The following is a 14,739-nucleotide window of genomic DNA, read 5'->3' as shown; positions in this document are numbered from 1 at the left end:
GCAAGGTAATTGGTTTCAGCAGACAATTTTTGCTTCAGCCAAAGAAAAGGGATAAAAAGAGTGGGCATAGTATTTGCTAAACATGTTTGTTTCAGATTAATAATCAATTTAAGAAGGAGGGATGGCTTATCCTGTTGAAGGGCACAATTGTTGTGTTATTAATAACAATGGGTTTAGTGTATGCTCCCAATCGAAAGCAAAAAAAAAACCCCAAACCCTTTTTTAAGGACTTCTTTAAAATACTGCAACACTTTGGGGAAGGGGGAAATTATACATGAATCCTTTCTGGGACAGATCTGATAGGGAAGCAGAACTGCAACCAGGGGAAAGATTACATTGTTATTCATACACTTATCAGTTATATGCTAGACTAGATTTAATGTTAATCTCTAAATCCTTAATGAAGCTGACAAGATCTGCAGAAATTGGCACCATTAGGTCAGATAGTGCACCAGTGGAAGCAATATTAGATAGCTGGTATGGGTCCCAAACATTAATCTTTTGGAAAATGAACTGCTCGCTTCTTCAAGATTTATAAATAAATGATACAGACAATACAAAAAGAGGCCTTCTTTGGGAAGCATGTAAGGCACTGGTTAGGGGCCAACTGATATGCAGAGCCTCTCATCTGAAAAAAAGAAAGAGCTCAAGAAACGGCAGAACTAAAACAGGAGATAAAAGGGCTACAAGACCTTCATAAATCACAGGTTCCAAAAAAAGTGTGTGAACAATTAACAAATATGTGGAAATTGAATGTGCTGATGATAGATGCCCCTTAGGTATACAAAGCAAACAGTTTCTGAAAAAGGAAATAAAATTGATAGGTTATTGGCTTGAAAGCTAAAAAGGATTCAAGAGCAATGAATTGTTCCACCAATTAAAAACAATCAGAAAAAAGATATTTCATCAGGGAGTGTAACTATGTGCTAATTTTGCTTTTTATTATAAAACCTTCTTACCTCAGATACTCCAAGCTCTAAAGTTATTCAAAAATATCTGGAAGTAGCAGGCTTGCCAAAGATAAACAAAAATTATAAACTTTAGATAAAGAAATAAAAAGAAAAAATCTGAGCAGCAAAAAGCAAATCATGAAAAGCAGTAAAACTCCAGGATCTGATGGCTTTCCATAATAATTTTACAAGGTACAGCACAACCCAGTTTATCTAATTGGGACTGGAGCCAGATCAGATAATCGGGAGAATGGGAAAGTGCAGGGCTGCAGCGCCATGTAGCGGCCACAAGAGAGATCGCCCACTCCTGGACTTGTGTGCGCTAGTTGTTTAGTTAATACAGAGAGCCGGGTAATGGAGGGTCAGATAAACGGGGTTCTACTTTATTTAAGGAGGTATTAGTGAGTCCCTTGAGAGGTACCTTCAATGCTATTTTGTTAGAGGATAAACTTCCACAACCTATTAAAGAAACTACTGTGGTTATTCTCCCTAAAGCTAGAAAAGACCTTACCTTAAGCAGCTCTTATAAGCCCACATCACTGTTGAATCATGACAAAAATTTTCGTAAAAATACTAGTTAACTGATTGGAGTCCATGCTCTCAGCTTATGTAAATCCAGATCAAAATGGATACATTACGGATAGACAAATGTCAGACAGTATTCAGCGAGTTCTTGGGATCATCCACCATACCAGATCACGAAAAGATCCATTTTTTTTTTTTTTTTTTTAATCATCCCTTGATGCAGAGAAGGCCGTTGACAGAACAGAATGGAGCTTTCCATTTCAAGCCTTGTCCCGTAGGGACATTGGCCCCAGTTCCTTAAATGGAAAAAAAACTACTCTTGACACCAGCCCCAAAGCAGCTGTGTGAGTTATTGGGGTTAAATCTCGTGTTTGAATTACACAGAAGGACTAGGCAGGGACGTCCATTGCCTCCTTTACTTTTTGCACCGGTCATGGAGCCTTTCACACAATGATGAGAAACAAGGAATCTATCACAGGAATAAAACTTGCAGGAACACATCAGAAATAGCTTTAAATGCAGATAATGTATTATTTTTATATAAACCAAGTATTTCCCTAAAATTAGTTTCTAAAAAAAAAAAAAATTTATGACTTTGGGTTAGATTTGAAGTAAATCCTGCCAAATCCGAAAACCTAGCTATAAATTTGTCCAACTCTGAAAAGCTATTCCTCCAGAAAACATTTGGGTACAAATGGGCAACAAATTCTAGAAGACACCTGGGAATTCAAATCTTAAATAGTCTCGAAGAATTCTATGATTTGAATGTCAAACACTACTTCAGCAAATGGCATGCTGGGGGAAGTATGCAATTTTTTTGATTGGGAAGAACAGCTAGGGTCAAAATTAACATTTTGCCAACGATTCTCTTCTTGCTTCAAAATATTTCTTTGAGGATTCCAGATAAAACTAGCAGGAATACAGAGTATTAAAATGTATATGGAATAAGACCAAAACAAAGTGAAGATACTTTGTACAAGCCCATTAAAACAGGATGGACTAGCTGGTTCCAAATATTCTATGATACTATCAAGTCAGCCAGCCCAAAGCAGCAGTGGACAGGAGGCGCTTTAACCCATCCAAACACTTTACGGAGCAAGAATGTTGTGGTGGTGTGTGCATCGCTAGGCTACCATGGATTAATTAAAACAAAAACACGCCCTCCAGAAATTTATACACATCCTATAGTAAGGCTACTCTACAGATTTGCGATAGAACTAGATATAAAAGATCTTTTACCTTACCAAACGATACCCACTGCAAATAATCCAGATATTAACCCAAATTACGAACCAGAGATTCTTTAAAAATTGGGAGAGCATGGAATATATCTGGTTGACCAGCTACTGAGTAAAGAAACTTTTCTAACTTATTTAGAGATCAAAATTAACTTTAACTGGCCCACTCTCCCATGGTAACAGTACTTTCTAGTTAGACATTCTATTTCTTTCAACTCTTTAGAAAAATTGTTTTATACAGAAACCCAACTTTAATAGAAGTGGTGGCATCTGGTCAATTAGGAAACAAATAGGTTATAACTAATTCAATCTTTGCAGACAACTTTCCTAACAAAACATGTCCATGCTAGGAAAAGGACCTGAACAGAAAAATTATACCAGAGGAATGATGTTTGATCTGGAAAAGTGTACCAACAACTTCAGACTGTAGCACAATAAAAGAAAATTACTTTAAGATATTGTTTCAATGGTACCTCACACCAGTCAGGTTATACATACATACATACATACACACATACACACACACACACTGGAATGGGAACAAATGTTGGGAGAAATCATAGTGAAAGAAGAGATTTTATGCATATATGGGGCACATGCCCTGTCATCAGAGAATACTGGGATGTAATCCATCACCAAATATTTTTGGATATTTATTACCAAATGATCCTTTGGTAATCCTCATGTGGCTTCCTAGAGGAAATGGTCACACAAAAAGTAATGAAGAATTAATCTCTCATCTACTAGTAGCTCCTCAGTAACTGACAGACTCTCATTTGAAAAAGAAAAATAGTCCAACTGTAGAGGAATGTCTCAAAAATATGGAAGGCGGTTATTATAGAACAATTAACACACCAGTTATGTACTCAGCAAAATAGACAGAGGACAAATAGATACTTAGATGTTTAGTTACCTTTTATTCAATACTCAGACAAAGTACATTGACCTGCAAAAAACCCCACCACACCTGTTCAATTTTTTTTGAATATTTACATTTGATAGACATCCTGGTCTGTTAAATATGTGTAATCGGAGATTTCACTCAATTAAATAAAATAACTAAAAACAAAATGTCATAGGTATTGTAATGATGATCACTCTGTAATATGGGAAAGTCCTCCTAAATAGAGATCTGATGTTTATATTCCGGTATAATGTCTCTTTAAACAAAAGCTCATTGTTGTTATGATTATTCTTTTGCTTCCGATATTTACATGGCAAGGATTCTAAACCTGTTAATACTTCCTAAATTAATAAATAGTAAAAAACAACTGCATTTCAATGTAATTCTGAACCAGTACTAAAATACATTCAATGAAGCTCTTCACACATAGTCCTTTAATACTGAACTTGTCAAATTTAAAAATATATTAATTCAGTAAGAAACAGCCAGCTAACAGAGTTCTGGCATTAAAAAATAAATGTTACAGGTTTTTGTTTTTAAAAAGAAAAAACCAACACTTGCAGGTGAAATATTTGTTTTGCCTACTATATTTACAAGAAACACAAAATATTACTTTGACTGAAAGTAATTAAAGAAAATTTTTACTATTTCACTATTCTATTTTTTCCACTTTGTTTATTTTGTGTATTTGACAGCACCACTTTATACATAGTCAATTTCTCCTTTACATTTTGTGGGTTTTACATAAAAAACAAGAGAGAAGACAAATATTTAGGAAAATGTGATTGTAAAACTACAGAAATGGGCAGACACAGTCAGGTATATATATGTAGTACTGGAAACTACTTTCAAATCATTTTTTAAATTGATTACATTTCAAGTTGATGTTGATTTAACATTGGTAGGCCATTGATAACTATTGTTTTAGGTTCTCTGGTTCAGGAAGACTAAGCTTGGAAGGTTTTCTTGGCAATGACAAGGGCTAGAAGCTTAGTTTTTATTTTGAAGTGAAAGATTAAATTTCACAGAAACTAAGAGGTCACCCGTGGACAGACGGAAATACCATGGCTGACTATATGCTGCAATAATTAGCACTCATATGAACAGCCTATCTCCAAAAGCCAAAATAGGTTAGCCGATTTAGTCATTAAAAGGACAAACACAACTGATATGAACAATTTCTTTACAAAGTTTACAACTAGATCCCAGAGCGAGCAGGTAACAGCTTTCTTTTTGTAAAATAAGATGTGTTATTTCCCTTCCCTACCTGTGCAAGAGCTGGTTTGGGGAAAACATCATCTTTGCTTTCTTCTTTGTTTTTCTCAACTGGAACCCATTCTCCATAGACACTGTCAGCTTCCTTTTTCCTGTGTTGAGACCCAGATGAGACAGGGAACTCCTTTGTCAAAGTTACCTGATTTTTTGGTGCTGGTTTTACGATAGGAGTGGTCTTAAAGAAAAAGAAGCATTTTACGATTAGAAAATGATAAAGCACAATATGCATACATGGTCCTATTCAACAGAAACAATTACTGTAGGTTTTGTGAACACTGAGTGCCAAACACTATTTCAATTTTCTCTCCTGAGCTGGTATTAAAATTAAAACTCTAAAGATACAGTCTCTGAACTAAAAATTGGAAAGATGTTATTTAAAATTTTGAGACTGGATCCTTGTTTCACATATGATGAGTGAAGTGACACCTTAATGGGTAGTTTTTCTTTCAGTTCATAAACAGTGTTAGAATTATTAGGGAGTAAAGGTGCTAAATAAATGAAAATTATTATTGCTGATGATGAGAACAATACAGGAAATGCCTAATTCTAAAGAATGAAGAAAACATTGATTGCTCTGTGAAAAATCCAAGATGTGACTTTGGACCCTTCCCCCCACATTAAAAAATCATGACGTTTCACAAAATAAAAATAAATGCTTCAACTACGTTAATGAAATACTTGTTGTGCTCACACAATTAAAATGATTGCTTTTGAAATCTTCTGGCACACATACAGTTTAAGCATTAAATGTGGGGGAAATGCAGGTAAATAAAGAAACCGAAAACTAAGTAACTCAAAGTATCATTTAACAGCATCATCATATCTTTACTTGGTTCTGGAAGAGAATATATTCCTATTCTGTCACAGAGATGACACATTTTGCACTTGTGTTTTATTGAAGTGGACTATCAACGTAGAATGCTACATATACTTAGTTATGGAATAAAACCTGCAGAAACAGAAGATCAAATGTTGTGTACCCAAGAAAACCAAGACCTAGATGCACTGTCAAAACTAGATCTTGCCACGTGATGCTTATACAGAATATACAAATATAAAAACAACAGAGAGCAAGTGTGCAGGTATCACTGATTTCAACAGTGTACAGTATATCCAAAATAAAGAGAAGACAGAACGAAGGAACATCTAAAGTACATATAAAATTAACTTACTATAGTTCTACAATTAAATTTATACAAAGTAACAACTGTAAGCTATTGTTTGGAAAGCATGTATATAAAGAACAATTATAATTAATACATCAAAAAGAATGTATCTAGTTTTGACTCCTGAACAGTGCCTTCTCTCTCTCTTCCAAAAAAATTCTAAAAACTCATCTATACAAATATACTTCTCTCTTTGTTCTAATAATACTTAGCACTAATATAGTGCTTTCTATCTTCAAATAGCTTTACAATATTATTTATTCCTCAACACTCCTGTGAGGTAGGTAAGATTTAGACCCATTTTTCACATGGGGAAACAGTCAGAAACATTACATGACTTGCCTAGGCCACAGAAGGAAATGTGTGTCAAAACTAGGATTCAGGGGTTCTTAATTCCAAGTCCCATGCTCTCAGGTCTCCCCTCTATCTGTGTACTGCAACATATTTTTCCTGCTTGTGGTTTTACGTTATCAGCTCTTAATGGCAGGGGCTGGCTAAGCACAATTCACTTACTGCATATTACTGTACTATGTACACTTGTAGTACTATAACACCACCATCTTGATCAATTAAATCTTAGGCAAACCTAGCCAAAGAGAAACCTGCTAGAGTCGTACACAGATGATGGATTGATGTCTTGAAGGGGATATTAATAGACTCCACCTCTAGATGAGAAGTCAGGAAACTAAGGGCCCACAAGGTACAGTCAATCTGATCACACTAGCAAGAGAGAACACATTGCCATAAAGAACTCTCCTCACCCTCGTCCCCTTGTACAGCATATTCCTTTTGGGAGATTTAATTATATAATGAAAACCAAATACTATTATATTAACAAAAATAAAAAATTAACAGCAATGAAACCATGGGATCTAATTAAACTGAATCAGTTCTCAGACAGAATACAATATACACTGTCCAAAAGCTACACTATCATCTACAATTAATATATTACCAGAAGCTTCTTCAGGTTTACAAAACACATGGCTTATCACCTCACTCCTGGTACAGTTTTTTGTGGATACAGCAAAAATAAAGTCCCAGAGTTTCCTGAGCTGTGTTTAAGGTGATAAAAACTTTTCTTGTATTGTAATAATGCTGACATATAATCCAAAAAATATTTTAGTTTGAGAAGATGCAAACTCCAGCATTTCTAAGTTCCTTGCTATTTATAGCAGTCTGTGTTGCAACTGAGGATTTTTGCATAGGAAAATTGTACAGGAAAAAGGGTTTTGTTTGTTTTAAGTGGTATGCCTTTCACTCAGCATGAAGGCAACAGTTCCAGCAGGCAACAAAGATCCTAGAATATTTGTAAGTCTTTTAGAGAAGTGAGACATTCAGTAAGCATATTCCATTTTTCTCTGGTACACCCAGTCCATTAAACTCTTCCTCTGTCCATCAGTATTATTTTGAAATGCTTTGTTGTCCTGTATAAAATTAATTAAATCTGTATGATCTGAAGTTTTCTTCCAGTCACTCACCCACTGTAGAACCGCTTTCATTTTGCCATAGAACTTTTTCAGCATTTCCCACCACCCCCCACTCAGTACCTGAAAGAAGTTCCACAACAGTGTGTAAACGATTATGCAGCAAGTCCAAACACTTAGACATTGCCATTCTGAGGTGCTGAATGTCCCCAATAAACAAGGAAGTGCATTTGGTAGATTGATTTAAAATGAAGGCAAGTGATGGAGGATGTGCTCTGTTCACTGTTCTTGACTCTCACAATGGAGTTCAATCAAAAACTTAGCCCCCCTAATTAACTATTGTTAAGCCTCTAGTTTCTAAACTGAGCAGCAATGACAGTATCTTTTGCTCAGCCCTCACATGACCGGTGTTTGGTCCTGATCCTGTGAACAGCTAAACACATGAGTAAGAGCTTCTCTATACACAGAGAAGTTATACCAGTAGAAAGTAGGGTATGAATTTAAACTACTGGTTATATTGGTATTACTCCTTGTGTGGACAGACTTATTCTGGACATTCATTTTGGAAGGGATTTAAACTAAGCCAAAAAAAAGCCACTCTTACTCCAAAATAAGAGTGTCCACATGGTAGATAACTTGGCAAAAAATATACCGAAAACTCTCTGTAAGACCATTCCAAACTTCAGTCACAAGTTTTCCACATATTCAAGAATGTTTTAAAGTGGAAAAAATGTTCTATATTTCATTTTCTTTCCACTCATTCAAACTTGAAAAAACAGCTGAAGGTATTTTCTTCAATCTTTCAAAAAATAAAAAAAATCCACTTTTGGGGAGAAGCCAAACAGGGAAAATTTTACCCCAAAGGTGAATACTTCAGAAAGTTTTGAGCATATGAAAACATGAAACCAACAAAAATATATTTGCATTCTAAGCTATAAAGTACTGTATATACTCGATCATAAGGATCATAAGCCGGTTCGTTTATAAGCCAACCCCCCCCCCCCCCCCCCCAAGATGGATACGTAAAACTGGAAAATTTTTATAACCCGTTCATAAACCGACCCTATAATTCAGGGGTCAGCAAACTTTGGCTCCCAGGCCATCAGGATAAGCCACTGGTGGTTCGAAATGGTTTGTTTACCTCGAGCATTCGCAGGCACAGAGGTAAACCTAAGTAAACAAAGTGTCCCGGCGCGCCAACTGCTTACCCTGACCGGCCGGGATAGCAACTGGTGGGGACATTTTTTGGCGGGGGAGAAGCTGGGAGTCAGGGGATAACCCGTGACCGCCCCCCATATTACCCTACCCTTAGCCCAGGACCCCCACACTCTCCCCATCCCATCCTTTCCCACCTTATCTGGGAAGGGCCAGGGTAGGATGTCTCTGACCTGGCTGGAGCTGCTCCGGCAGGCTGGGCAGCTCTCTCTCTACACCGTTACATTGCCTAATTTATTATTCTGAGCCTTATCTGGGTAACAAATAATACCAGCCTTAAAAACATAGTATTTCATTTAATTGTACTTTTTTTTATATTCTTCAGGACTTTGATCACCATACCGTGAAGCCTAGTCAGCACTAGGAGTGGAGAGAGATTCAGTCATGCTCAATAAGGATGAAATCTTCAGAGATTTTAGATAAAATATGAAAAAATCTCTACTGAGCATGTGTGAAGTAAGATTTTTCAAGGTGTTATATTTTGGCCATATTTGGTCAGATTTTCAAGGGCATATACATCCCTGATACAAAGGCCACATCCCTGCTAAATTTCAAGTCTCTGATTTAAAGCATAGGGGTGCTAAAGCTGTTCAAAAAATAACAAGAGAACCTAAACGGTTGCCAGAATCTTCTAACATAGGCAAAAAAAGTGTATTTTACCTAGGTTCAATTCTCGGAAACAGCTTAACCATTCTGGTTGAAATTTTCCAGAAAAGTATATTCAGCCTTAGGCAGCCATCTGGCATGGAAAACTTCAGCCCAAATGCTTAAAGTTTGGCAAAGTTATAAGCAACTGAAAACATGATCCTATAATGGGAAGTGTCAGGCAACCTCAATAATATACAGCATTCATTACCAGCCCAGGTTTTTAAGAATAAAGGCAAATATTGTACTTTGCCTGTACTGCATTTAAAGGTAGGCACATCTAGGCAGTCTGTCCCCACCCTACCCCCAACCCAACCCCTACATGCCGGGCACCCACTTACAGCTAGGTGTAGGCGTTGAAGACACTGAAATTCGCAGGCAAAGCTGTGACCCCCACTGCCAGCCCAAGGCAGCCAGAGCAGGAGCAGCACTGGGGTCTGTGCTGCTTTCCCGTAAGCCAGAGGTGCTGTTTTCACGCCCCCCCTCCCCCGACCTGGGGGGGCGGGGGGGAAAGAGAGAGCTGTTTTCACCACCAGTGCCCCTCCCACCCCACACCAATCAGGAGGGAAAGAAGCTGCCTGCAGGAAGTGCCTAGCTGCCTCTGGAACCTGGCATGGAGTGTGAACTGCTGGAGCCGGAGCTGCGTTTTGTTCAGAGTTACGAATATTTTGGAGTTACAGATAACCTCCATCCCCGAGCTGTCCGCAACTCTGAGGTTCTACTGTAAGTACTGAAAAATTAGCTTTAAAAAACTGTTAAAGGAAATCAGTTATTTTTAAATATATTAATTTTAATCAGACAATGTCTCTAGAAAGAAAAATAGTGAGTTTTAATCTAGCACCAAAAGTTTCTCTTAACTTAGCCATTGACTTCACTGGGTTTTGACCAATCTCTTACTATGGCATTCAAGTAGGTATGTTGTTGTTGAAATTTTGTTAACATTCCATTGCAAATCCATGTCAGGATAAAAACTATAATTCTGTAACAAACTAAAATTTCCTCCACTGATAAGAGTCACCAAATTTGTTTTTCCTGTACCTACATAAATTTGCTAAAATAAAACAAAATTAACATTTATAATCTATAATTGATTAAAGTACTTACATTTAAGTTGAAAAAAATGGGTTTAGGTTCATTGAGTTTAAAAGGATGATTGTAGAAAGGGCGTTCTTCCTCCTCTTCATCAGAATCATGAGGCTTGTTCACGATCACGTCATCTGTGCTTTGTGCAATCTTCTTGCATTTCTACCAAAAAATAACTCTGAATCAATCTGAACATCTGGACAGAAACATTCCTTATTTCTACAAGAAATGACAAATTCGTTGAAATAAATATTTAAAATCAGGAATAAAGGAATTATAAAGGAGGAGTTGATCGTTTGGAGAAATCTTAAAAAAAAAAAATTCAACTAACATGAACGTATACCTCTGCCATTTACTTGTACATTCTCTATCCATTGAAGTGTGTCCATCTTGTCTAGATAGGCTTTGAGCCCTACTCTTATATCCATCGAGAGCCCTACTATAATCAAAGGGGCTGCATGGAGCTATTTGAAGGATCCAAGGCTCAAATTATGAGCTCTTCAAAAGCACAGACTGTCTCTTACTATGTGCTTGTACAGCACTAGCACTCAGGACAATGGGGCCCCTCTCCTAATTGGGGCTTTTAGGCACCACAACATAAATGTTTAATAATAGTAGTAGTAGTAATAAATAAAATAAAATAATTAATAATTAATAATAATAAAAGACAGCTCACTTATTTAGTTGGCCTGCAAGAAGATTTCCACACAAAATGACTGCAAGGAAAAACCCAAGAAACAATTACTGGTTTTCACTGGCAGTGCAGAAATCTTCCCAGGTGCAAGAGTTTTAAAAGAAAGAGTAGGACACCTCTGAAATGTTTTGCAAGTTAGAAGAACTGAACAGGACAATCCCACTTTGCATACTGTGGAAGTGAAACTTAAAAAAATGTACAGTAAGTGGGGAGGTGCTAAAAATAAATCTATTTGGCAGTCCAAGTTGTTACTCTTCCAAGAATATGTAAAAGCAACTTTAGGGTAGGCAGTAACACTATGACTGGAATATGAGAGAACAGATATTTTCCTGAAAACAACTGGTGGACTAGCATTTAATAACAAATTACTATTTATTACTTATAGACTGGCTTGTACTTTTTGCTCCAGAGGTATCTGTAACTGCATTGGTTTGAGGTGAGTTTGAGAACATTATAAAGTTGGAAATTCTGACAGCCAAAATAATTAATGGTGTTTTTCTGTCATGAAAAGGAGCAGAGAAAATAGTGGCAATGTCACCATTCATCATTATATATTAGTAACAAATTGGAGACATTACATGGCTCAGGGGATTGGTAAAAAGATTTAGAGCCAATCATCTATAACTTATTGGTTCAACTCCAGTTCATATCAACAGCAATCAGAAGTTATAACCATTTGATGATTGTTTGATGGCCTATTCGGAGTTGAGAAGGAGCCATACCACAAAAACTACCATTGCAATGGCACACTTCTGGTCAGTCTCAGCAGAAACCAAAAACTGAATATACTTGGAGACTGTGCTATTATCTGTGTCAAGTCCCTCCAAGTCAAGGTTCAAGCACATCTGTGTCGTGGGGCAATGGGGGGGGAAGCCTGCACTGCCACTATACTGTGTTATACCTAATATGTGGATAGTCAAATTTCAGTCTTTATTTATGTGAAATGGCACCTTTTCCATGAACACTAAAATTATTATTTTATTTCATAAAAAAGCTTAGATGTCAGAACTGTGATAGTTTTAAAATGACACAATGGCATCTTTGAATAGAAATTTTTCAGTGTGAAAACTTGAGAACACATCCCAGAACTTAGCAAAATCAGACAGCATGAAGTTTCCTGTGACAGAAGAAACAAGGTGCAAAGATTTCTTTCGTAATCTGAACAAAAAACTTTAATATACTGCAATTGGTACAGGTCATAATTTTAATCATCAAATTCTGTCCATGGATATGCATAGGTAAGTCTCACCAAAATCTAGAGGAGCTGAACATGTGCAGTAAAGGATAAAATTTGATTCAGAGAGTAAAAAGTGTGAAATTTTTATATTTTTAAATTATAAAAGTCAGTGACTGACGGCTATAAGATGACAAATATCAAATTTTCCATATTAATATAAGTTGTGAAGAAAACATGATAAACAATTAGGGTTCAATCTTGCAGTCTTCCCACAAGCAGACTTTCAGGAGAATTAAACATACAGAATTACAGCTTGACCAGACACCTAGTTATTAACAGTAACAGTTGGTTAGTTATTTTCAAATTTAATTTCCTTACCTCAGTGAGCTCCTTTATTGTATCTCTTGCTGACTTCTGAGTAACTTTCTCCTCCTTCTTTGCTGGAGCTATAATAGGCAGTAGGCTTGGTGGTAAGGGGACACCAGCCTTAGCACACATGGCAGCTGCATTAGCTTTGGCTATTTCAAGTAGCTGGGCCTTGTCTATAAGAATATTAAATATTAATTAGTGGGCCTTTAAAGATTTCTGAAGGCTGACGTATATGTATAGACATACATATATACCGTATATACTCGATCATAAGCCGGTTCGTTTATAAGCCAATCCCCTCAAGATGGAGACGTAAAAATGGAAATTTTGTATAACCCGTTCATAAACCGTCCCTATAATTCAGGGATCAGCAAACTTTGACTCCCGGGCCATCAGGATAAGCCGCTGGTGGGCTGAGATGGTTTGTTTACCTCGACCGTCCGCAGGCACGGAGGTAAACCTAAGTAAACGAAGTGTCCTGGCGCGCCAACTGCTTACCCTCACGGGCCGGGACAGCAACTGGTGGGGAAATTTTTTGCGGGGGAGAAGCTGGGAGTCAGGGAAGTAACCCCTGTGACCACCCCCCACATGACCCCACCCCTAGCCCAGGACCCCCACAGTCTCCCCATCCCATCCCATCCCTTCCCACCTTATCTGGGGAGGATGTCTCTGGCCTGGCTGAAGCTGCTCCGGCAGGCCGGGCAGTGCAGCGCAGCTGCAGCATGTTCCAGCAGGCTGGGCCGGGCAGCGCGGCCACAGCCTGCTCTGGGGAGAGTGGGGGGACCAAGCGGCACACGGCTGCAGCCTGCCAGCCCCGGAGCTGCAGCTGCTCCAGAGGCGGGGGGGAGAGCAGCGTGGCCAGAAGCGGAGAGACTCTGGCCCCGCCTCTTCCCTTCTGTCTCTGCTGGCTGTGCTGCCTCTCCTTGCTCCCTCTGTTGGGGGGTGGGGCTGTGTCCCACCTCTCCCTCTCTATACCCGTTCATAAGCCGACCCCCTTCTCTGGTGCTTCCCTTTTTTTACTAAAAAAATTCGGCTTATGAACGAGTATATACGGTAATAATTTTAGGACCTGTTGCAATACTAAATTAGTTTTTCCACCAGGCCAACCAAACTTTATGAAAGTAAAAACAGCACACACACATACACAAAATATTATTCACACTTTATATATATTTAAAAGTAACATGGAACATTGCATTCACTTTTCCTTCATATCACAGGAGGCATATAATTAAAGAGACTTGCATAGGAGGAAAAAATTGGGTCTGTGCATTTTTTTTATTTTTGCTTCTTTATGGTGTATAAAGGCCTAAAGGGTTCCTCCCCGCCCCCCACAAAGTGTTATTTTTTTCTGCTTGGTTTTTACTTTAGAAATTCAGGTCTGTGTGACTTGAGAAACAGTGAAACAAAAACTTTACAAGAGTAAGAAAACATGAACTGAGAAGGGAAGAAGTCCTTAAGAATACCTAAAATTCCAAAGAGAGAGAGAGTGTGTGTGTGTGTGTGTGTTTTGGTCAATGCCTATTTAACTTAATTGACTAATTAACATTTTGGAGACATTGTTTAAAGATTCAACATCATGGCCTCTTATATTAAGGTGAACGTTCACAATATTCATCCAATAAGACGTGAAAGGTACTCCCACAAAAACTATAGAAGACCAGAGTTGACATTCCTGATATTTCTCAGGTAAAAGTGAGGGGGAAAGAAGAAGTCATAAAGAAACAAAAATGGGGCACAAGCCCAATTTTTCTGAAATCCTTTGCAGCTCACTTTTAAATCATTCCTTGAAATAATATCTCAAAACACTGAAAGTCAACTAAAAAGGACAATATTAAATATACTGACTATAACCAAAACAATCAGGAATTTAACAAGCATTTTATGTCATAGGTTAAACACTATGAATATATATTTCAAACTGTTAAGAAAATTATTACATATTAAAAAATTTTAAACATGACAAGATTTTGCTTTTTCATGGAAAATAAATGTGGCTTCTAATGTGTAGATGAGTCAGGTAATGGAAATACATGAAGCATATCTGTGTATTCTAACAATTGTGACTCAA

The 14,739-nt window shown here is 37.5% G+C and overlaps 1 protein-coding gene across 5 annotated transcripts in view; it reads right to left on the bottom strand.

Annotated features, from left to right (window-relative positions):
• SON (SON DNA and RNA binding protein) overlaps positions 1 to 14,739 on the bottom strand; it is a 58,156-nt gene that overhangs the window by 23,865 nt on the left and 19,552 nt on the right. For 4 of the 5 annotated variants that reach the window (XM_054048438.1, XM_054048445.1, XM_054048429.1 and 1 more), the window contains 3 exons: positions 12,678 to 12,841; positions 10,450 to 10,590; positions 4,885 to 5,067 (listed from right to left, as the gene is read on the bottom strand). In XM_054048438.1, the coding sequence (XP_053904413.1) occupies positions 4,885 to 5,067; positions 10,450 to 10,590; positions 12,678 to 12,841 (488 nt within the window). Of the gene's footprint in view, positions 1 to 4,884; positions 5,068 to 10,449; positions 10,591 to 12,677; positions 12,842 to 14,739 lie in introns of those variants that run through there. The other variant, XR_008447034.1, reaches the window with a different exon arrangement.

The sequence above is a fragment of the Malaclemys terrapin genome, chromosome 1 (genome assembly GCF_027887155.1).
Source record: "Malaclemys terrapin pileata isolate rMalTer1 chromosome 1, rMalTer1.hap1, whole genome shotgun sequence".
In the NCBI taxonomy this organism is placed as follows: Eukaryota; Metazoa; Chordata; order Testudines; family Emydidae; genus Malaclemys; species Malaclemys terrapin.
The sequence above is the reverse complement of the archived record's forward strand: the minus strand, read 5'-3'. Positions and strand labels throughout refer to the sequence as shown.